This window comes from Zootoca vivipara, chromosome 16, assembly GCF_963506605.1.
Source record: "Zootoca vivipara chromosome 16, rZooViv1.1, whole genome shotgun sequence".
NCBI classification, from domain to species: domain Eukaryota; kingdom Metazoa; phylum Chordata; class Lepidosauria; order Squamata; family Lacertidae; genus Zootoca; species Zootoca vivipara.
In genome coordinates, this window is record NC_083291.1 from 17,996,312 (window position 1) to 18,020,639 (window position 24,328).

The 24,328-nt window shown below is 46.1% G+C and overlaps 1 protein-coding gene across 5 annotated transcripts in view; it reads right to left on the bottom strand.

Annotated features, from left to right (window-relative positions):
• Positions 1-24,328, bottom strand: part of LOC132591255 (uncharacterized) — a 45,022-nt gene that overhangs the window by 18,374 nt on the left and 2,320 nt on the right. For 2 of the 5 annotated variants that reach the window (XM_060268948.1, XM_060268947.1), the window contains exons 2-4: positions 23,311-23,433; positions 15,417-15,532; positions 6,543-6,648 (exon numbers count right to left, since the gene is read on the bottom strand). In XM_060268948.1, coding sequence (XP_060124931.1) covers positions 6,543-6,648; positions 15,417-15,532; positions 23,311-23,419 — 331 coding nt within the window. In that variant the 5' untranslated portion in view covers positions 23,420-23,433. Of the gene's footprint in view, positions 1-6,542; positions 6,649-15,416; positions 15,533-23,310; positions 23,851-24,328 lie in introns of those variants that run through there. The other 3 variants (XR_009556872.1, XM_060268949.1, XM_060268946.1) reach the window with 3 other exon arrangements.

Sequence of the window (24,328 nt, forward strand, 5' to 3'; positions counted from 1 at the left end):
AGTTTTGTGAGTTCTCCATATTTCCACATTTGATTGTGATTTGTTTTTAAAACTCTTGAAAATTCACCACCATTTTAGTGTGAATTTTTTCCCTTATGTATACAGGTTTTATGTAGTTCTGCCTAATATACATTTTTTGTTTTGCAAAGTGCATAATATAATGCATTTTTGTGATATTTTCATCTACTTCTGCATTTTTATGCAAACTTTCCCCCAGTAAATGCATATTTGTGCACATTGCTTTTGTACAAAATTCAGAGATATGCAAAGTTCAAAGGATGGCTCCATTTTGGTTCATGCACTGTTTCAGAAAGTGTGAATTATGGCAGGTTCCCCTTAAAATGTGAGCTGAAATGGATTTCTCCTCCCTCCTTAGATATGACATGAATGGATCTCTCAGTAGCCGAACCTTATTATATGTTTAACAGCGGTAAGAAGGAAAGGAAAAAGTCGAAAGGCATATGTCACAGTGGCCGGAGTGGACTACTTCAGAGTAACGACGCTACGCAGCTCTGCATTTTATTCTTTTATTGGTGCTGCGTATTTACAGTGCTCAAGTCATTGCTATTTACACGGAGCGATGTTGTCAGTCGGTTTCAGAACCTCCTAATGGCTTTTGGCGCGTCTTTCTCCAACACAAAAGCTTTGGCAGACCCATCCTCTTGCCCCTCCTCTTCCTGCGTAATTCTGGAGTTGGAGGGATGGGTCTTCCCCCCTTGCTTGCCCCTTCCTGTCCCACCTGGGACCCTGGCTCCTCTACCTTGCCTGAGCCTCGGACACGACTTCCTGCTTCCCCACTGGAATCGGAACTCTCCCTGCTTTCCCCTTTGCTCGGGGACGGGCTTGAACTCAGGAGGGGAGGGACTTCGCGATATCCCCTGTCCCTCACATCCACCCCCCTCCCAAGCTCTCCTTCACCCCTCCCCAGGCCCCCCCCATGTGTCGGTGACGACTGGAAGCCTAAGAACTCAGTGCTCTCCGAGCCCGTTGGTGTGAATACCTCCCCCCAGTCCTGCGAGCCCCCCCCTTCCGCCTGGGCGGACGGGAATCCCAAAAAGTCCGTGGCGTCAGAGCTGGTGGGGGTAAAAACGTTCTGCCAATCTGCTCCTTCCTCTGACTGGGTGGATCTCGGTGACACCCATACCTCATCCTCTGGTTCCTCAAACTCCGCTTCCCAGCGCCATGGTGAGCTGCTCTCCCGTGCCTCCTCCTCCTCCCCCTCCCTTTCCATGTGCCAGGGCTTGGGTCTGTGGGGAAAGAGGGCGTGAAATTCTTCCACCAAGAATTCCTCCTGTATCTGAGTGGCTGGGACCCATTCATTCTGGGACGGTGGAGCATCCTCCCATGCCATGAGGTACTCCAGTCCCCCCACCCCCCACCTTGAATCCAGGATGGCCGTGGCCTCATTGAGTTGCTCCCTGCCTTCCCTCTCCCCCCCTCCCTCGGGGGTTTGTTCGCCGTCTCGGAGCCTGCTGCTTTCCCTGTACGGCGACAGCAGCGATCTATGAAACACTGGATGCACCCTCATGTCCTCTGGCAGTGCCAGCCTGTATGCCACCGGGTTTACCTGTTGCGTGACCGTGAAGGGGCCCAGCCTTTTGGGTGCCAGCTTTTTGCACCTCCCTCTGGTGGGAAGGCCCTCCGAGGACAACCACACCCTGTCCCCCACCCTGATGACCTCCCCTCGTCTCCTGTGGCGATCTGCCCCCTTTTTGTACGCTTCCTTGGCCCTCTCCAAGTGTTCTCTGAGCTGCTGGTGCACCGTCTCCAGTTCCTCTGCCCAATCCTCAGCCTGTGGGCCCTCCTCCTCCTCCTCCTCCCTCTCCCTCTCTGGGAAAGATCTGAGGTCGCGCCCGTAATTGGCCTTAAAGGGCGACACCCCTGTGGAGACGTGCACTGCATTGTTGTAGGCAAATTCTGCTAGTGGCAAGCGATCCACCCAGTCCGTTTGCCGCTGGCTGACGTAGCATCTCAGGTACTGCTGCAGAATGGCGTTGACCCTCTCCGCTTGTCCGTTGGTCTGCGGGTGTCTAGCCGTCGACAAGCTGACCTCCACCTGCAGGAGGTTCATGAGCCGCCGCCAGAACCTGGAAACAAATTGGCGGCCACGATCCGAAATAACCCTTAAAGGTAATCCATGCAGTCTGAAAATGTGATCAACAAACAGTTTGGCTGTCTCTTCTGCCGAGACTGCCCTGGCACACGGTATAAAGTGACACATTTTGGACATAAGGTCCACCACCACCAACACTGCAGTCTTACCCCTGGACGAAGGCAGATCTGTGATGAAGTCCATGGACACCACTTCCCACGGCCTGTGTGGTGTGGCTAAGGGCTCCAGCAACCCTGGTGGCGCTGCTCTGACCACCTTCGCCCGCTGGCAGGTGGTACAGCCCCTTACATAGTCTCGAACATCTTCCCGCACCCCTGGCCACCAGAAGTGTCTCATGACTAGGTGAGCGGTTTTGTCCCTTCCAAAATGCCCCGCTGTAGGGTTGTCGTGCATCTGCTTGAGGACCGTACGTCGAAGCTGGGTGGTGGGTAGGTACAGCGCACCCTTGTAGAAAAGCAGCCCTCTGCGTTCTGCAAAGTCTTTTGCCTGCTCCCTCCCCCCTCTCAGTTCTCTGAAGATGCGGTTGGCAAATTCATCCGCTGCCGTCAGTGCTGTGAGTTCTGCCTCGCTTACCACAGCTGCTCCGCAGGACCATGCCGACGGGGGGAAAATGTGCCTTGGGGCTGGTGGCGCCTCCTCCTCCATGTACTCTGGCTTGCGGGAGAGGGCATCCGCCCTGACATTCTGCTCCCCCGGGATGTAGTGGATGGAGAAGTTGAAGTTCGAGAAGAACTCTGCCCACCGTATCTGCCGCTGGTTGAGCACCCTGGCAGTTCTCCAGAACTCCAGGTTCTTGTGGTCTGTGCACACCTGGATGGGGTGCTTCGCGCCCACCAGGAAGTGTCGCCAGTGCTGGAACGCAGCGTAGATCGCAAGAAGTTCCCTATCAAACACTGTGTAGTTGCGTTCAGGCTGTGTCAGCTTCCTGGAGAAGAAGGCACAGGGTCTCCACTCCCTGTTGGCGTCCAGTTGCAACAAAATTGCGCCCACAGCTTTTTCAGAAGCATCTGTCTCAATGCGTAGGGGCGCGTCCTGCACCACATGGAACAGGTTTTGGTCTGAGGCGAACACTCTCTTGAGGCTTTCGAACGCTGCTTGCGCCTCTGGTGTCCACTTGAACTTCTGCTTGCCTCTCAGGCAGTCCGTGATGGGAGCCGTAACGCGAGAGAAGTTCTTGATGAACTTCCTGTAGAAGTTAGCGAAGCCTAGTAGGCGTTGGGCATCTTTGCGCGTCCTGGGGCTGTGCCAGTCCAGGATGGCCTGCACCTTGTCCTTGTCCATCGCCAGCCCCTTGTCTGACAGCTTGTAGCCCAGGAAGTCCACCTCTTTGGTGTGAAACTTGCACTTCTCCAGCTTCACGTACAGGTGGTTCTCCTTCAGGCGTTGCAACACCTCTCTGACATCTTTCACATGCTGCACTGGGTCATTCGAGTAGATAAGGATGTCATCTAGGAAGACCAAGCATTTCCTGAAGAGGAGGGACCCCAGGACGTGGTGCATGAAGGCCTGGAAGCATGCTGAGCCCCCTTGCAAACCGAAGGGCATCACCAGATATTCAAAAGAGCCCAGAGGCGTGAACATCGTGGTTTTCCATTCATCTCCTTTCCGGATCCTGATCAAGTTGTACGCCCCCCTTAGGTCCAGCTTGGTGAAAATCTTGCCCCTGCGTGCCGCTGTCAGGAGATCATCCACTCTGGGCATGGGGAAAGCCACGGGCTCTGTCACCGAATTCAGCCGTCTAAAGTCCACCACAAGACGGCGCTGTTGCGTGTCTTTCTTGTCCACCCAGAAGACCGGGCTGCCCCCTGCTGCCTTGCTTTCCCTTATGAACCCCCGCTTGAGGTTCTTGTCGATGAAAGCGCGCAGATCCTCCAGCTCCTGGTCTGACATGGCGTACAGCTTGGCTGGGGGTATCGTCGCCCCTGGCACCAGGTTGATCTGGCAGTCAAAAGGCCTGTGCGGGGGTAGGTGGTCGGACTCCGCTTCGCTGAAGACCTCCTGCAGGTCCCAGTACTGCTTGGGTATTGCCTCACCCCCTTTGATATGCATGGTGGCCACCGTGGCTATCGGAGGCCCCTCCCCTGGTTGGTGCTGCATGCAATGTTCCAGACAAAAGTCTGACCCAAACGTGATGCACCTCTGGTGCCAACTGATGGAGGGGTCGTGGCGCGCCAGCCAGCTCATGCCCAAGACGATGGGGGGGTCTGAGATGGTGGTGACGTTGAACGCCAGTGTCTCTGAGTGCCTTCCCACCGTCATTCTCATGGGGGGGGTTTGATGTGTGATGGCCCCTCCCAGCAGCTCCCTGCCGTCAATGGTTGCTACGTGCAGAGGAAAATCCAACTGCAAAAGCTGGATTTGGTGCTCTTCTGCAAAGCTTCTCGAGAAGAAGTTGGCGGACGCCCCACTGTCAATTAAGGCGAGGACCGTCAGGGGATAGCCATTTGGGAGCGTTAGCGTCACTTCTAGAACCACTCCTGCTCTGGGAGGGGTGGGCTGGCTCTGCACCTCTCTGTGCGGGTGGGCGGGCTGGGGCTGTTGTCTGCTGACTGTGCCTGGCTGCTGCCCCTTGTCTCCTGCAGCCAGGCTTTCCCGTTTCCCTGCTGTGGTGCTGCGTCAGTGGGGGAGGGCACCACCGTTCCCGCCTTTCCTTGCCACTCCCTGCGATGTGGGCAGTCTCTGACGAGATGCTGGGGTGAGTTGCAGAGAAAGCAATTCCCGCCCCTTCCCTCCTTGCGTCTTGGCGCCGCTGGGGTTTGAAAAGCCCGCGCGCGCGCGCTATCAATCTGCATGGGCTCCTGGTCCTGGCTGGCTCCAGGCGTGGCCTGAAAGGGTTGTTGAGGGAGTGGCTTCTCCTGCGACCGTGGGAACCAAGCCCGCTTTGCGCGCGTCGCTTGCTTGTCGTTCCACCGGGATTCCTGCCTCACCCCCACCGCCAGAGCTGCTTTGCTCAGCTGATCCATAGTACTGGGCTTTGGACCTCTCGAGAGTTCATCCTTCACCTCCTCGCTCAAACCCAAGTAAAACGCAGCTTGCATGGGAGGCGAATCCAAAACCCACCCCAGTCTGTGCACCAGCATGGTGAATTTCGCCCAATATGCGCGAACTGTCATATTTCCTTGGCGTAAATTATGCAGTTCCTCCTTAGTCTGGTCCAAATGACTATCGGACGAATACATCGTCCTCAAACCTTCTAGAAATTGTTGGACATTTTTCATGCAAGGATTCTTGGTTGCGATTAATGGTCTTAGCCACTCCCTGGCTGCTCCGGTGAGATGTTCCACAATAAACGCTACTCTGTGCTCATCATCGGGGAACTCATTCTGGTGCAGCTCAAGAGCATACACGATCTCAGTCTCAAAGCCCTGAAACTCCTTCGGGTCTCCATTGAACTTGCTTACAAGGGTCCCTGCTCTCCTTCCTGGCAGCACTTGGACTTGGGGAGCCCCTCCCGCCTTGTTTTTCTCTGCATCCAGCTTGTTTTGGAGGTCTACCGCCACCGCCCTTAAATGCTGCTCTTTTTCCTGGAGCTCTCTCACCTGTTCCGCAAGTTGTAGCCGGTCGTCCTGGACCTTCTTAGTCTCCTCTTTAGCTGCCTTCAATTCTCCCTGCGCCTGCAGCGACAGCTGTTGCAGTTCTAGCTGGGCTTGCTCAGCGATCTGCCGCCACTTCTCCGCCTCGGACACGCTCATCCCGGCAACTCCGAAGTAGCCCAAAAATGATTAGGAGGTTGCTGTCACAGTGGCCGGAGTGGACTACTTCAGAGTAACGACGCTACGCAGCTCTGCATTTTATTCTTTTATTGGTGCTGCGTATTTACAGTGCTCAAGTCATTGCTATTTACACGGAGCGATGTTGTCAGTCGGTTTCAGAACCTCCTAATGGCTTTTGGCGCGTCTTTCTCCAACACAAAAGCTTTGGCAGACCCATCCTCTTGCCCCTCCTCTTCCTGCGTAATTCTGGAGTTGGAGGGATGGGTCTTCCCCCCTTGCTTGCCCCTTCCTGTCCCACCTGGGACCCTGGCTCCTCTACCTTGCCTGAGCCTCGGACACGACTTCCTGCTTCCCCACTGGAATCGGAACTCTCCCTGCTTTCCCCTTTGCTCGGGGACGGGCTTGAACTCAGGAGGGGAGGGACTTCGCGATATCCCCTGTCCCTCACAGCATATCTGCTTCTTAAGTATATTCCAGCTGTTATCTTACCCAGCTAGGGACAGTATCTTAACATTTGTTGTGACAGCAAATAAGAGCTCAAGATCAGATGCCAGCACATCCTACAAGGATAATACTGCGCCGTACGAGGACTCTGTCGAATGTGTCAGCAGATAGTGTCTACTGCAATATTTAACACTGAAACTAACGTAATGTTGTGCTTAAGAGCAACTGAATAAACAGAGAGGACTAATATATATCCTGGATTTATGTCTTACCTTTTACTTTGGTCTCCAAGCTGCTTTTAGATAGCCAGGACACAGCATTACAGTAAGTCTGGAATGTTAACTGGTCATCATCTGTGACCGGAATTTGCTTTAACAACTGAAACAAACAGACAAACTTATTAAAAACCAAGGAGATAAATGATTTCTCTATCTTAAATATTTTTCTCCCTAAATTTCCATGCAGGGCCAGCCATAACATTAGGCATAGTGAGGCAATCGCCTCAAAAGACAGGTGTTATGGGGCACCAGCAGCAGCCATCCAGCCACTCCTCCTGAGCCCCCTATTTGTTCCCCTCTGACAGAAGACACAGCTATGTGTGCCACATGGACTGTCTACTTTCCTGTACCCCCCCCCAAATATTAGCAAAAATAGAGATTAGTACTGAGCGATGCATTGTCTATCGATAACATTGTTTTCCATGCAGAGCAAGACGCTCATTGCAATACAAATATTTGCATTCTCCATTGGCTACATGCTCAGGATTGATGAACACAGTTTTTGCTATAATACACATATAACTAACAATTAAGCTCTTTTTATTTTGGAGATTTATAGCATCATCACTGTGTAAGCGTATGGCACTTCACAGAATAACCGCAAGAAGAAGAAGAAGGAGGAGGAGGAGGAGGAGGAGGAGGAGGAGGAGGAGGAGGAGGAGGAGGAGGAGGAGGAAGGAAGGAAGGAAGGAAGGAAGGAAGGAAGGAAGGAAGGAAGGAAGGAAGGAAGGAAGGAAGGAAGGAAGGAAGGAAGGATATAGGGAGCTTTTCCTATATGCATCAGCTGCAGCCCGGTTATTAATAGCGGCCAGGTGGAAGGGGGACACGCTCCCAACACTCCAAGAGTGGCAAAGTAAATTGTCAGATATGGTAGAGCTGGCTCAGTTAACAGATAACTTAAGGGGAGTTACGAAACAGATGTTTACTAAAAAAATGGGACGTGCTTAGGAGATATCTGCAAGAGAGAAATGGACATTCTGTAATTTCCATGGCAGCCTTAGAATGACTGGCTTTTAAAGTAATATTAGAACCTATAAGAATTGTCGGTATGATCGGATTTAATGATGTACAAAAGAGATTATAAGAGGACGAAGAGAAAAGTATGTACTTCGCAAAAAAAGAAGAGTTGCGCTATGGGAGGTGACGGAAAGTCAACAGGATAATAATAATGTAAACAAATTTGTTGTCTGTTGTTTAATGATAATTTTTATTTTTGTGAGATGACAGTGGACTTATGTATTTTAGTTTGAAATATTTGTTCTGTTTGTTTTGCTGTAAAAATTAATAATAATTTTAAAAAAACGGAAAAAAAAAACGGAAGGAGGCAGGGCCCAAGCCTCAGAAGCTCAGAGTGTGGATCTCTGTTCTTCCTGGTTCTCCCTCATAGCATGAGAATGAAAACAATACCTGCCAATTTATTCTATGTGAAGTGATTAGCAGCAGCTTTGACTGTTGCACCAGTTATGTTTTGCACATGCATTCCCCTTGCCACAGGAGGGAGCACTAGAATCAAATTTTAAGCAAGCAACATTTCCTGCCTCTTTGCTTCCTTTGATTAAATAGGTTAACCAAATATATTAATAAGCACCAGGCAGTCAATCGTAACTGACTTCAAAACATAATTATTTATATTACTTGACAATTAACAGCTCTTTCTTCTCTAATCATGTTTCAGAATATAAAAATATGGTTACTTATACTTCTTAATTTCCCATCCCACTTTTCTTCCAAAGAAAATTCTCTTGCTCAGTCACAGTTTGGAGATGGGTTTTCCTTACATTTCGCTATTACTTTGACCAAAAATATCAGGCTGGCTGTAATAAAAAATGTCCCGTTTTCATACTTTCATTGCAATTAGCTTCTCCCCAAAGAGACATTCTACCTGTTGCAGAAATACCACTTGTGAAGTGCAATCATATCATTTATTGCCTCATAAATAAACCTTCTTCTATATAGAGATATATGTTTATTTTCACAGAACACTGTCTATTTTACAGTGGTTTTTTTAATTTAAAAAATTGTAACCTACCCTGGAACCTTATGGTGAAGGGTGGGTAAGAAATCTAATAACTATCATATTTTTCTTGGCTTCCACTGCAAATGTTCTCCTGTGGGGCATCCAGGGCCAAGCAAGGTTTCCGCCCTCCTGTTTAAAATCCCAAAAAAACTTTCTTTAAAAAGCAGGAAGTGGAAGTGTTATCTAGGCATTTAGTTCAATAGATGCAAGTATTCAAGCTGTATGATCTCTTCATTCAAAACAAGACTTTTTTTCATTAAAAAAAAAAACTAAACTCCACCCTGTTGGAGGCGAGTGGAGGAGGTATGAGTATCATATGCCTCCCTGAATAACAGTTTGTTTTTGTTTAGTCATTTAGTCGTGTCCGACTCTTCGTGACCCCATGGACCAGAGCACGCCAGGCATTCCTGTCTTCCTCTGTCTCCCGCAGTTTGGTCAGACTCATGTTGGTGGCTTCGAGAACACTGTCCAACCATCTCATCCTCTGTTGTCCCCTTCTCCTTGTGCCCTCCATCTTTCCCAACATCAGGGTCTTTTCCAGGGAGTCTTCTCTTCTCATGAGGTGGCCAAAGTATTGGAGCCTCAGCTTCAGGATCTGTCCTTCCAGTGAGCAGTCAGGGCTGATTTCCTTAAGAATAGAAAAAATTCCTTCAGTAGCACCTTAAAGACCAACTAAGTTTTTATTTTGGTATGAGCTTTCGTGTGCATGCACACTTCTTCAGATACCTTAAGAATGGATAGGTTTGATCTTCTTGCAGTCCATGGGACTCTCAAGAGTCTCCTCCAGCACCATAATTCAAAAGCATCAATTCTTCGGCGATCAGCCTTCTTTATGGTCCAGCTCTCACTTCCATACATCACTGCTGGGAAAACCATAGCTTTAACTATACAGACCTTTGTCGGCAATGTGATGTCTCTGCTTAATAAAGTCTAAAAGTCTCTAGGAGGCTTTTCTCCATCTTTTTCGACATGATCTTTTTCTCCATCTTTTTTGACATGATCGGAGAACAAAAAGCAGGAATAGGACTGCGACCACAGAATTCCAAGTAGAAGCTTGAATCTGAATTCCCCTGGAATGAAGAATCCAGCCCTGAAACAATGAAAGCCTTTGGGGAAAGGTGACCACCCACCTCTTATGGCAGAAGCTAATCTTGCAAGTCCATAGAGATGGCGAGAGGGGAAGCTTCTGCAAAGCGAACAAGGGAAGCTTATTCAAAGATGAGGATTCCATTCTCCGTATTACTCGCATTTGGTTTGAATGAAATACAGTAAATGTTGAGCCATTAGTTAAGTCAGGAAGGCTTACATCTTCCTAAGGTTGTCTAGGTGACAACAGAACACAAATGAGAAGGAGGACACACACATTTTCCTGGCTCCCAAACTGGCTGTTGAGCTCTACAGTAGCCATGACAAGCAAGCCGGTAGCATAACATTTGTTGTTCTTTAGTCGTTTAGTCGTGTCCGACTCTTTATGACCCCATGGACCAGACCACGCCATTGCTGTCAAGTTTTCGCTTTTCTCGCGAGGAAGCCTATTTTGCATAAGGGAATTTCCCTTTTAAAAAGGGAGAAGTTGACAGCTATGGACCACGCCAGGCACTCCTGTCTTCCGCTGCCTCCCACAGTTTGGTCAGACTCATGTTCGTAGCGTCAAGAACACTGTCCAACCATCTCATCCTCTGTCGTCCCCTTCTCCTTGTGCCCTCAATCTTTCTCAACATCAGGGTCTTTTCCAGGGAGTCTTCTCTTCTCATGAGGTGGCCAAAGTATTGGAGCCTCAGCTTCAGGATCTGTCCTTCCAGTGAGCACTCAGGGCTGATTTCCTTCAGAATGGATAGGTTTGATCTCCTTGCAGTCCATGGGACTCTCAAGAGTCTCCTCCAGCACCATAATTCATAACATATACCCTTTCTAATCTAATGCTATTTGAAGGAGGTAAAGAGGTAAGTCTCACCTCATGCCATTCTAATTCATGTGTGGCTTGGCTTATTCTCTGTTGCAATGCAAGCAACTGTTCACTATCACGAAGTGAAATTCACAATTTCTGCACGACAGAAATAAGAATGGTCCTTTCCCTAGTAAACAAACTCTCTGTGTACCGATTTTTAGACTTTGTTCTTTCACAGCAGATGGAATCGTGTTGAAACCCCTTAAGGCTGGAACATCTTATAAATATACAATTGATCCAACAGCTTTGAAATGCGGTTGCTCTTCTGCATGACCTTGATTTGCGGCAGGTTTATGGAATTATGAACCTGTGGAAAAGTTCAACTATGTTATTTCCGATATCTTTGTTTTCCATTGCAGGGTGGATCTGTAGGCTGATTGGCTCTGGAGCTTTATCTGTATCTCTAGAAAGAAACAACTTCTTGGCTTCACAGACAGCAAAGCAATTATAAATTCCTCAGACTCTAATTAAAAACCAGATAGGTTTCCAAAACACTATTAAAGACACACTAGGGGAATAAGGATTTCAATTTATTGTCATGAATATCAAGCTCGTTTCCTTATTAGCTGCAAAGCAGTGAAGAGTAAATGTTCGATAGGCAAAGCATTCTGTTTAACAATGGTTAAAAAAATGTACCCCAACAAGAAAATGGTGTTTTGCAATTTGTGCCTTCTTTCCACTGAAATATATCTACAGTAAATGAATCTGCACTAATGAGAAATGTTTCCCATTAGGAGACACCATAATCTGCAAACAAGTGGCAGGCATGTCGCATCTTGTGTAGGTTTATCTTTTTCGCTGTATGTTTTCAAAATCTATGCATATTAATTTTGATTTATGAGCCGAGTTCTTACACTGGATACCTCCTTGGAATTGTTCATTCCATTTGACTGGTAACTATCTAGTTCATTAATGCCCCTCTCCTCCCATGCTAAATGCTGTAGGACAGACTCGTCCAACTCCCAAGAGAATGTGATCTACTCCCAGTATAGAAGAAGAAGAAGAGTTTGGTTTTGATATCCCACTTTATCACTACCCTAAGGAGTCTCAAAGCGGCTAACATTCTCCTTTCCCTTCCTCCCCCACAAGAAACACTCTGTGAGGTGAGTGGGGCTGAGAGACTTCAGAGAAGTGTGACTAGCCCAAGGTTACCCAGCAGCTGCATGTGGAGGAGCGGGGAAGCGAACCCGGTTCCCCAGATTACGAGTCTACCGCTCATAACCACTACACCACATTGGCTCTCATATATATAAAAAAACTGGCAGTAATCTACCCATTGTCATTGAGGATTGACCAGAGTTGTTCACCTTTTCTTGGGGAGAGCAGAGTTCTTAAACTTTTTTGTGGGGGGGGGGGATCAGAGTTGTTGAGCTTTTTTTTTTCAGGAGGACGGTATATTTTTAAGAGGGGATAACATACCAGTACATCGCTCACCTCATTCACAAAACACCAACAAACGACAGCGACTGATTGAACATCTCTGCTGTATGCATGTGCAACTGTCAAATCTTCCCCCCTGAGGAGATATAGATGCCCACCATGTCAACTTATGGAAGCGGGTGGGGAACAGAAGGAACAGCAGCTATGGCAATGGGGAATGCTCTTAAGTTTGCTTGGATCCTAAATCCCATACTCTTGCCTTACTGTGCATGAGCTATTATCATGCCACATTTTCTTGTTCCTTCAGCAACTCCTGGCTCATTTACTGCTAGTAAGTGAACTGCATCCACCTTGAAATATTCAAGATAATCGCCCCATTTATCTGGTCACATCCAAAAATGAAACTGAGATGAGTTAAGACCCTCTCATGGTTCTGAGGCTTTGCTCCACACTTTAAAGTTCACATCAGATTTATTTATTATTTTAAAATGTTTGTGATCCAGATTTATACTTAGAGCTAAGAAGGATAAACACCCACTGTCTATTACATAATGGTCTGAGGACCTCACTGCCCTTACTCTTCGGACATCTAATGTTATATAAATTTATATGTTTTAATTTAAGATGGATGTGCTGATGATTATTTCATGTGAGCTGAAATTTTTTGTTGTCATTTTCCCTTTCCCTTTCCCCTTCTTTATTTTTTAATAGCAAATTTAACAAACAAATAAAAATATTTCTCATCGTGCTCACCTTGAGTGGAAACCTCTGATAAACCAGTAGATTCTACAAACAAATCACTGGTGTTAAGGTAAAATTGTTGGCCTGTTTCTAAAAGAATTGTAATTTAAATATGTGGCTTTATAATCAGGCAACACATTTGCAGTGGATCAGCTAAGTCAGCTTTCGAAAGCAGTTCCTAGTTCTTTAACAATGGACAAATATTATTTTGTGTGTATGTGTTATAATATTCCAGTCCAGATATTTTAAAGGGACACTGATAAAATGATGTTCCCTTTGAGGCTCTCATGTCTTAAGTATAATTAAGACGTTATGCAATAACAGGCTAAAATGACCCACTGTCTCTTCTTTCTGAAGGCTATTGTCTACTGGGGAGCAAAGCAAACACGGTGATGCCCCTTGGGTTTAAAACACACTGCTTTAAACTAGGCTGTTTTTTTTCTAGACTGCAGCTTCTCTGCAGCCAATAGAACTTTATTGGGGCCGAGTGAATGGGCAGAGAACACTGTAAAGCATGTTGCAGGGCTGTGGCGTCATTGAAGCTGAGCAGCTGTGGACCTAATCAGTGCCTGGATAGGAGACCACTGGGAGCCCCACATAAGTTGCTTTGAGAGCAAAAGTTGCAAAGAGCAGGGGGGCTTCTGCAAAAAAAACCCAAACAAACAAACGAACCCATGATGAGCTCCCCCAACCTCCCTAACTGTTTAGTTGAGCTTATTCATTCTTCTAACATCATTACAATGTCCATGTCCTGGCTTTGCCTTCAGTATCTGCTGAAGCCCGTGCTGCTGTTGCCAAAGGCAGGAAAACATAGTGTGCAACATTTGACAGATGGGAAGCTGCCTTGTACAGAATGAGACATTGCTCATGTAGCTCAGGACATCTCCAGGGTTCCCAGGGAAATGCTCAGATGTTACCGGGGACCTACTGTGCCACTGAGCTATGACCCTTCCCTAATGACTATTTCTGCGAGACCTTTCCAAGGAAGGGCAGTATTCAAGTACAAAAGACAAGGTAAAGCTGTGAACCCCTAGGGGTAATTGTTAGTAGAAGTGGCTTGGATAAAATAGGCTGACTCCAGGAAGTGAATAAGTTGGCAAACTTTATAAGCGGGTAGGCTGAACAAAACTCTAGCAGTAAGATTGCTATAAATAAGAACGTACAGAGTTGTCTGGTTAGCAGTCAGGGAGAAGCCTAATTTGCTCTGCTCTGCTAAAAATAAATGAATGTATTACTGCAACTAGAACATACTGGACATTTTTTTATACTCAAGAAACTCAGGCTGAAGGAAACTTCTTTGGCTTTCCCTCGGGAGCTCTTAATTAGCTGTCAATTAGCTCAACCGCCATGAGTGACTATTGCAATTGCACCAACTAGCAGCTTTAACACTCTAAGAAGAAACGAACTCTTAGCTTACATTTTGATCCCTTGGCATTGCCATTCCAAGATAATAACAAGCAAAATACAGTGACTAAGTTAGATCCATTCATTTCAATAAGTCTACTCTGAGTAAAATAAAAAAATTCATTCAGTAGCACCTTAAAGACCAACTAAGTTTATATTTTGGTATGAGCTTTCGTGTGCATGCACACTTCTTCACATACACTAGAAACAGAAGTGTCAGACCCTATATATATACAGAGGGTGGTGGGGGTGGGTGGGAATGGGTGATGGGCTGATGGGAGTGGTAAACCTGTAGATGGCTGTTAATGGCTGCTGATGGCTGCAATTAGTCCTGGGCTGAGGTGCTAAAGAAAGCTTGATCATGCATAATGAGATAAGAATCCGATGTCTCTATTCATCCCAGGTGCTTCCATGGTTTTAAGCTTGGTAATGATTTCCAATTCAGCAACTTCTCTTTCCAGTCTGTTCCTGAAATTTCTCTGTAATAAAACAGCTGCTTTGAGATCTTGTATAGAATGTCCTGGGAGATTGAAGTGTTCTCCTACTGGTTTTTCAGTCTTATGGTTCCTGATGTCAGATTTATGTCCATTTATCCTAGGGTTTGGCCTGTTTGTCCAATATAGAGAGCTGAAGGGCACCGTTAAGGTGCTACTGAAGGAATTTTTTTATTTTGCTTCAACTCAGACCAACACGGCTACCTACCTGTAACTATCTACACTGAGTAAAACTTAACTGAATATCACCCAATGTTTTCTTCTTCCACCCCCCCCTTTATTAAAAACAGCTTTTCCGTTTCATTTTATACCATTATACCTTGCCCTTAAATACAAAACTTTCCCAGGAAGGCTGACAAAATAATGAACATATATATGAAGAAGAAGAAGAAGAAGAAGAAGAAGAAGAAGAAGAAGAAGAAGAAGAAGAAGAAGAAGGAGTGAAACAGTAGGATAAAAACAATAACCTACCATCAGTTGAACAAATCATTACAAGGGAAATGCTAGGGAAAATAAGATGGTTTTTGCCTGGTACTGAAAGGGCATGGAGGCTGCCAAGCATGTCTCCCCTGGGAGAGCATTCTAGAAGTGGGACACCCACAACTGAAAAATGAATGCAAGAAAAAAGATTTGCAGTTGCTACTCTGTTGAGCCTGGAGCCAAAAACCTGAACAGCCAACCGAAGCCAATGTTGTTCTGAAAGGATGCATGCCTAGCCGTGACGTAAGTTTTCTGGGCACCTCTTTTGCAGTGACATGTCTATCAAGTGTGTGAGATTCCTAATGATCGTCTGGACGACTTTCCTTTCTCCCCTTGCTTATTGTTGGGCAGGCCTTATCTAAGAGAAAGAGCAGGAAAGTTCACGCAGGAGCTGCTGGTTGTACCTTCTGGCCAAAAGGACTGTTGGCTTGCAGGAGGCGCATTTGAGGCAAGTTCCCCTTCTGGTCTGGATGCAACATAAGGAACCTGCTCCAGCATCTTTGAACCTCTGGCACTGGCACTGTTGAGAGAAAGAAGGCAAATAAAATATTAACCGTGCATACACCCCAGGCATTTATTTATGTTTAATTACATGTAACATTGTGGATATGCCAAATATGTGTTATACAGCTATGCTGGTAGCTCAGGTAGCTGTGATTGGCTGCAGCACCCTGTTGAATGTATAATAACCAGATTTACTACTATGTATAGGAGGTGGACGTCCTCAAATCTCAAAACCCTAAGCTTACCATATTTGCACTAAAAGCAAAGAGAGGAGTCTCTGGGTCTCTCTGACCTTTGAGGATCTCCTTAGGCCATGAAATTTCCCCAAGCCACACCCATCACAGGTTCTGCTCAACTCTTCCCTTAAGTGCTTAACTGTGACAGTGCATCTTCCTAGCTTAGATAATAATAATAATAATAATAATAATAATAATAATAATAATAATAAAATTTTATTTATACCCCGCCCTCCCCAGTCAAAAACCGGGCTCAGGACGGCTCACACCAACAGAATTACAATAAAACATAAAAACAATTAATTAAAATACAGATTAAAATACAGTATTAAAATTTAAAGTGCAGCCTCATTTCAAGTAGTCCATAAATCCAAGCCATGAGGGAGGAAAACACAGGGGTCAGGCTGAGTCTAACCCAAAGGCCAGGCGGAACAGCTCTGTCTTGCAGGCCCTGCGGAAAGATGACAAATCCCGCAGGGCCCTGGTCTCCTGGGAAAGAGTGTTCCACCAAGTTGGGGCCAGTACTGAAAAGGACCTGGCTCTAGTAGAGGCCAATCTAGCCATCATATGGCTCGGGATCTCCAGAATATTGTTGTTTGTGGACCTTAAGGTCCTCTGCGGGGCATACCAGGAGAGGCGGTCCCATAGGTACGAGGGTCCCAAGCCGCATAGGGCTTTAAAGGTCAAAACCAGCACCTTAAACCTGATCCTGTACTCCACCGGGAGCCAGTGCAGCTGGTAAGCACTGGATGAATGTGATCCCGCGGCCGGGACCCTGTAAGGAGCCTCGCCTCGGTATTCTGCACGCGCTGGAGTTTCTGGGTCAGCTTTAAGGGCAGCCCTGCGTAGAGCGAGTTACAATAGTCAAGCCTGGAGGTGATCATCGCATGGATCACTGTGGCCAGATCAGGGCGAGAGAGGTAGGGGACCAACTGCTTGATGCGGCGGAGATGGAAAAATGCCACCTTTGCTGTGGATGCAACCTGCGCCTCCATGGAAAGGGAGGCGTCGAAGGTAACACCCAAACTCTTGACAGAAGGCGCTGGCACTAATTGAGCCCCTGCAAGAGATGGGAGTTGCCCCCCCAACCCCATGTCGTCCCGACCCAGCCAGAGGACCTCTGTCTTCAAAAGATTTAGATTCAGTCGGCTCCCATGTAGCCATCCAGCCACAGCTTCCAAGCACCTGGTCAGTGTGTCCGGGGCCGAGGCAGGGCAGCCGTCCATCAACAGATAGATCTGGGTGTCATCAGCATATTGATGACAACCCAGCCCAAAACTCCGGACAATCTGGGCAAGGGGGCGCATAAAGATATTAAAAAAGATGGAGAGGTCCACTCACTTTTGCCACTTATCCCTAGCATACAGCCTCTGAAAGTTTGCTCATGTCGGAATGTGGCCTTCAGGCCAAAATGAGTTTCCCACTCCTGCACTAAAAAAATGATATTAGATTAAGGCCAAGGTTAATGTGGACATTTCTAAAGAATGTAAATCACTGGGGACACAGGGGTGGGGGAGGGCAAGTTTAACCCCTTCCCCCTGCCATAAAGGTAAAGGGACCCCTGACCATTAGGTCCAGTCGTGACCGACTCTGGGGTTGCGGCGCTCATCTCGCGTTATTGGCCAAGGGAGCCAGCGTACAGCTTCCAGGTCATGTGGCCAGCATGACAAAGCCGCTTCTGGCGAACCAGAGCAGCGCACGGAAATGCCATTTACCTTTCCACTTGGAGCGGTACCTATTTATCTACTTGTACTTTGGCGTGCTTTCGAACTGCTAGGTGGGCAGGAGCTGGGACCGAGCAACGGAAGCTCACCCCATCACAGGGATTCGAACCACCGACCTTCAGCAAGCCCTAGACTCTGTGGTGTGGTTTAACCCACAGCGCCGCCTGTGTCCCTATTTTCAGGAGGGAAGGATACCATTGACACCATTGGAGATGAGCTCCTCCGGCTCCAGCAAGAGCAGATTTTAGGCCATGTATTCCCTTGCTTACAATCACACAGGTATGGGCAAAATATAGATGGTCACTCCAGCTTATTCCTCTTCTTCTGAACACATATATCTACCTGCAACTGTAGTCTTTTGTAGCAAGTCTTCTCAAGGCCAAGCTTGGATCGTGATGCCACTGGGACCACAAGGGAGGGGGCAAAAGATTGGGGCACCACCCATGCCAAGGTAGTGCCCGCCACCCCTCCAATTTACTTTTCAAAAGCCATTCGTGCCATTGCTAACTGCATAGTGTCAGCTCCAGTTTGACCCATATTTATTCAAGTTGGATGCAAGAGGAAAGCAAAATGCCCCCAGACTGCCACTACCATCAAAGCTTTTGAAATAGCATTGTTTGAGAAAGAAAAAATAGGCTTTAAAAAAATACTGTTTTTATTTATTTTCATGGTACAGAAGATACATTTTGAGAAAACAATTGTTACAACAGTAAACAGCAAGTAACTTGTCCTGATAAAATTACAGACTTTTATCAGGCCATGTGCTAAAGTTTCATTTGATAACGCTAAGAGATCATGTCACATTTTCCCATGAGTGCTGGGTGGGTGCTGGCATTTTTGTCAAGGCAAATTCCAACTCAGCTGCAAAAAAAAAAAAAAAAAACATGAACCCCCCCCCAAAGATCTTTATTGAAACTTAACATATATACATAATAATCAAAATTACCAATAATTCCCTAACATACAATATAATACCTAAATTACAACAACTACATAATTATACGCTTATACAACCCACCACCCACCCTCTACTTCCCTCCACAGCAATTTGACTTCTTTATATTTCTTTATACCTTTTTTCCTTGCAAAAAAAGGTGATCCCCCCCCCCACTTCAGCACTAGTTTTCAAAGGAGGTTCTGAGTCACTGAAGCTTTACCTGTTATTTGCTTGAGAGAATTCTGGTGCGACAAGAATGTGCTTGAAAGACAGATGTTGTCTTCCCTTTCTCAGCTACAGGAGTCTTATTGCTCATTTTATTACTAAATTCTGTCTGGAGATGTGCATCAAGAAATGCTGATGTGATATTCACCCTGGGTAGAAGACTGCTTGCAGGGCTTTCTGGAGAGACAAGAAGCTAAGCAAGGCTAAACAACCCCCTCTCTCCAGCTTGAAGAATGATTGCTTTGTTTTTTGTAAGAAAAAGTCAAGAGCATAAGACAGTCAGTAGAGCATGAGACTCTTAATCTCAGGGTTGTGCATTCAACCCCCACATTGGGCAAAAGATCCCTGTGTTGCACAGGGATGGACTAGATGAACATCAAGGTCCCTTTCAATTCTACAACTCTATTAGCGGAGGGTTCCAATTGTGAGGGGACCTTCCACAAGTACCATAAGCTCTCCACTTGGGAAGTTCATCATCCAACTTAGGGAGGGTGGTGGCAACAGCAGACAGAGCTTAGCATACTCATCAATACTTACATGTTGTTTTGACATACGAGTACAATGCCTGAATGCTGGCAAAGGTCCGTATAATTAAAGCTATGGTTTTCCCAGTAGTGATGTATGGAAGTGAGAACTGGACTATAAAGAAGGCTGATCGCCAAATAATTGATGCCTTTGAATTATGGTGCTGGAGGAGACTCTTGAGAGTCCCATGGACTGCAAGAAGATCAAACCTATCCATTCTGAAGGAAATCAGCCCTGAGTGCTCACTGGAAGGACAGATCCTGAAGCTGAGGCTCCAATACTTTGGCCATCTCATGAGAAGAGAAGACTCCCTGGAAAAGACCCTGATGTTGGGAAAGATGGAGGGCACAAGGAGAAGGGGACGACAGAGGATGAGATGGTTGGACAGTGTTCTCGAAGCTACTAACATGAGTTTGACCAAACTGCGGAAGGCAGTGGAAGACAGGAGTGCCTGGCATGCTCTGTCCATGGGGTCACGAAGAGTCGCACAACTAAAGGACTAAACAACAACAACACAATGCCTGAAAGAGACTGTAGTGGTTTGCCCAAGGCCACAGAACAAACTTTTTGGTTGAGAGTGCTTTGAACCTTGGGCTTCAGTCCTATGTACAATTACCAGTACTTTTGAGTGGACCTGTATAGGACTGCACTTAACTTAGTAGCATTTACTCTGAGTAGACAGGTATAGGATTGTATGTTAATAACTGGCCAATATTCTCCTCTTATCTTTGTGGAGAGTTCAAGAAAAGGAGTCAAGTGTTAATCTAAAAATTGGTTGCAAAGCTGAACAATTTCAGAAGGCAATGTTACTGCTTCATGACTAGATCTCAGGGACTGGGCTGAGGAGGAATGGCTAGAGCCCCCCTCCCCACCTTCCTGAACCTTCCCAAGGGCAGTAGGGCAGTATTGATTTAGAACAGTGGTTTGCAGAAGGGCATAGCCCAGAAAGAAAAAGTTGGGAAATACTGGGTGAGGAACAGCTAGAAGATGAAGTGCCAAGAGAGAGATAGCTGGTTAGATTTGGTGTCCTGGGACAGCATTCCTGACCCCCCTCCCCCCATTTCACCCAAGACTAAATGGACTTGGAAAGTGATAGAACAGAAAGTGCAACAGCAATAAGCTCAGATTACCCGATGTAGGAGTGACATCGATTAATAGGGACGGAGGGGGTAAACCTTTACTGGGAGTGATGCCATTTTTTAGAGAGATGTGCATTCCTTTGTCTCTCGCTGTGATTATTAAAGAACTTATCTGGTAAGAACACTCCTTTTGTTTGATCTGCTTATTTACTGCCACCAGGGGAGGGATCAGATTCTTCAAAGCTTGACACTAGACAGAGTGTGTAATGTCTTGTTTTGCCATTCTTTCCCTCAGTACGGTTTATAATTGTGATCGATTTGCTGATGGGGCAAACATCAGGCCTGGAAAGGAGTACATTCAGTGCCCTCCTGCTTCAGCAAAACTACTGATTACAGCTGGACTCAAAGCCACCACTAGCCATTGCTTCAGGGTGTTGTTTTGTTTTGTAAGAAGCTGGAAAGTTTTTTTTAAAAAAATGTATCGAAAGCTAAAACAAATACGTATTTATGGGTTGGAAATATTTGCTCTTGAAAAGTATGGTATAAATCAGGGGTCCCCAAACTAAGGCCCTGGGGGCCAGATGCGGCCCAATCGCCTTTTCAATCTGGCCCATGGAAGGTCCAGGTATCAGCATGTTTTTACATGAGTAGAATGTGTCCTTTTATTTAAAATGCATCTCTGGGTTATTTGTGGGGCATAGGAATTCGCTCATATTTTTTTTTCAAAATACAGTCTGGCCCCCCACAAGGTCTGAGGGACAGTGGACCGGCCCCCTGCTGAAAACGTTTGCTGACCCCTGATATAAATGAATAAAATGAAGATAAATGGCATCGGATGTAATAAACCAAGTGTGTGATGGCTCAACCGTATGGAAATGTCTTTTCATAATGGCTATGTTGCCACATTGCCACTTCCCTCATTGTCCCATCTTCCCATCAAAAGTTGCACCTTTGGTAATCAGTAAACGTCTCAGATACTTTAAGCTGCCCAGCAAGGGAGGAATCAGCAAATACAGTACCTAGGTGTATAAATTCTCCGTGTGGCTGTGCAATGTTTCTCACACTTTATTACACTTTCCAAGGTCTTCCCATGTGTGCAGTAACTTAGCACATCACAAGAGAGCTGTTGAGGATTTAGCACATACTTGTCCATTGTTGCCTCACTGCTTATTGGATGCAGAGGAAATGGATATGTTGTTGAGCTGGAAGGAGTGAGTCCTAATAAGTGCTTAATTTCCAGAACAAGAGATGCTGGATCTGGAAATAGCACTCTCAGCTGGAAGCCTGTATCCAAATCCCCAGTATGTTTGGCAACAGGTGTGGGGTGGGAGCTCTCTGTTCTTACTCCATGAGAAAGGAAACCCATCCTGAACCTGTGCAGGATTGCTTTCATCTAGCACTGTGGACAGATGGTAAAAACAGGGTTCAGCCCTGGCACAATCAACTGATCTAATGCAATATTAAAGCACGTGCATTAAACCTTGTGCATTGCGGTTTTTCAGCATCATCACTGTTTGAAGGCTCTATGGACTTGCACATTCTCCAATCCACATGGCTAACATGAAAAATGTGTACAATGCAAAGTGGGCTGGATGCCTTAAATGGATGTCCACCACAAACCTCATTCACTGCCTCATTCCATAATCTTGACCACACGATCTTGCATAACAATCGCTTCATTCCAATGACAAACGTCATTGCAACATCAGCTCTTTTTGGAACCATGTTCAAAACCACTTTGTAGGCTTCAGACAATGGGAACTGCACCCTATCCTAAGGCAGAGTGCTCTACTTTACGTGTAGGATGTGCATACACCCTATTACTGGCTGTAAAAATAACTTGTTTCTCTCCTTAGGACATTTCGAAATCTGCTCTTTTATATTAAAACTGGGTTTGTAATTAATGTGGCAACTGCAGTCATGTGAACAAAAGTTCAAAATCGTTTTTTCTTAGTAAATCATTAAGATTTTGCTTTTACTTTTTTTGGATTTTAATCCAGTTAGTTTGTGTTGACAACAGACTTAACACAGCATGTGCTAGCCTTACTATAATGATATCACACATGGAATCTGGGTGGCATGTCATTCTCCCATGTCAGGTGGCATGTCTCCATGCCAGCATCAGTTTCTACCACAAACCAGTGGCACTAGAATGAAGACATATTATCTGGGGGGTGGGAAAATACAATGACTGGGTCTAAATTAAGTTTTTTTGTTTGTTGGTTTGTTTGTACATACCCTGCTCTCCTATCTCGCTGGGTTTCCCCAGCCACTCTGGGCGGCTTCCAACAAAAGATTAAAAATACATTAAAACATCAGTCATTAAAAACTTCCCTAAACAGAGCTGCCTTCAGATGTCTTCTAAACATCAGATAATTGTTTATTTCTTTGACATCTGATGGGAGGGCATTCCACAGGGTGGGCGCCACTACCAAGAAGGCCCTCTGCCCTCATGCCATGGCAGCAAAGATAAGTCGTGACTGGGCAACTGTTTCAAATTGTTCCCTTGTGAAAAGTGCAAAAACATAGAAAGGTGCCTTATACATAGTCTAATTGGTGTGTAAGGTTTGATGAAATGGACAGTTGCCTTAAGTAACCATCCAGCCAATGCCAAGGTCCCATTCCCATTACAAACCTATGCTGGGTTCACTCCCCCTTTGACCATCATTATTTCCTCAAGGAATCCTAGGAACTTAAGTTGGACAAGGTGCTGAGAATTTTCTACTTGGGCTTCTGTCCATTCCTTTCACAGAACTAACAGATTTTAAAAGGGAGAGCAAATGGCTCAAACCAGCACTGTGTATTACATGGAGAAACTATGCCGCTAATGATATCACCATAAATATACCGTTAATTAAACTTTCTTTGGCTTCGTAATGGGTAAAAGGCGCCGTATGAAGTCACTATGAAGGGATACTTATTTTTTTAAGCATGCAAATGCTGTACTGTAAAAAGGATTACAGGAATGTGTTCAGCAATTATTGGTGTGGACAGAAATAGCACTTTATCCTTCAGAGGCCAAGAGAGAAGATTAAGGTGTGAGTCACAGCAGTGGCTGATGCTCTTACTTTTGCAGGTCTCGGCATGGATCGCAATCCAGTTGGCTTGAGATGGATCTGTAATTGCCGTAAGGATCTGACCATCATTCTTTTGGAAGTGACTGGCATAGATTCCCATAGTCCAGACAAATCCTACAACATGAAGCAGTGCAGTAAACTACTGTAAGGAGAACTCGATTCTGCTACACCAGAGAACTAGAAATCCTCACTTTATTCTAGAGCAGAGTATGGACACTTTTTCAGTGTGATAGCTTCATTTCCTTCTGGGCAAGCTTTCAGGGACAAAAGGCCTGTGGTGGGTGTGGGCAGAGCGAGGAATGTACGGTATATTTTACCTACAGTAAGTACACTAGGCTAGGTTCTATACAAACACCCTCCTCTCTTTCCCACATTGTTAACTGTTAACTGTTCGTTTTGAACGGGCTCCTTCATAGTCCTGTATCAAGTCTTCCCAGCTTTGGGGCAAACTAAGGTTGGAATAGGAACCCAGGTGGTGTTGCGGGTTAAACCACAGAGTCTAGGGCTTGCTGATCAGAAGGTCGGCGGTTCGAATCCCTGCAACGGGGTGAGCTCCCGTTGCTCGGTCCCAGCTCCTGCCCACCTAGCAGTTTGAAAGCACATCAAAGTGCAAGTAGATAAATAGGGACCGCTCCGGCGGGAAGGTAAACGGCGTTTCCGTGCGCTGCTCTGGTTCGCCAGAAGCAGCTTTGTCATGCTGGCCACATGACCCGGAAGCTGTCTGCAGACAAACGCTGGTTCCCTCGGCCTATAGAGCGACCTGATGGTCAGAGGCCCCTTTACCTTTACCTTTAAGGTTGGAATCCTAAACAGATGTGCTTGGAAGTAAGCTGCAGTAAAATCAGTGGGATTTCCTTCTGAGAAAATATATAAGATTTTATATTTTTATTTTATTTATTTATTGAATTTATATACCGCCCTATACCTGGAGGTCTCAGGGCAGTCTCAGGGCAGTTCACAGAATAATTTGGCTGTAAGACTTACCTTGCCAAGAAAAAAATTCCATTGA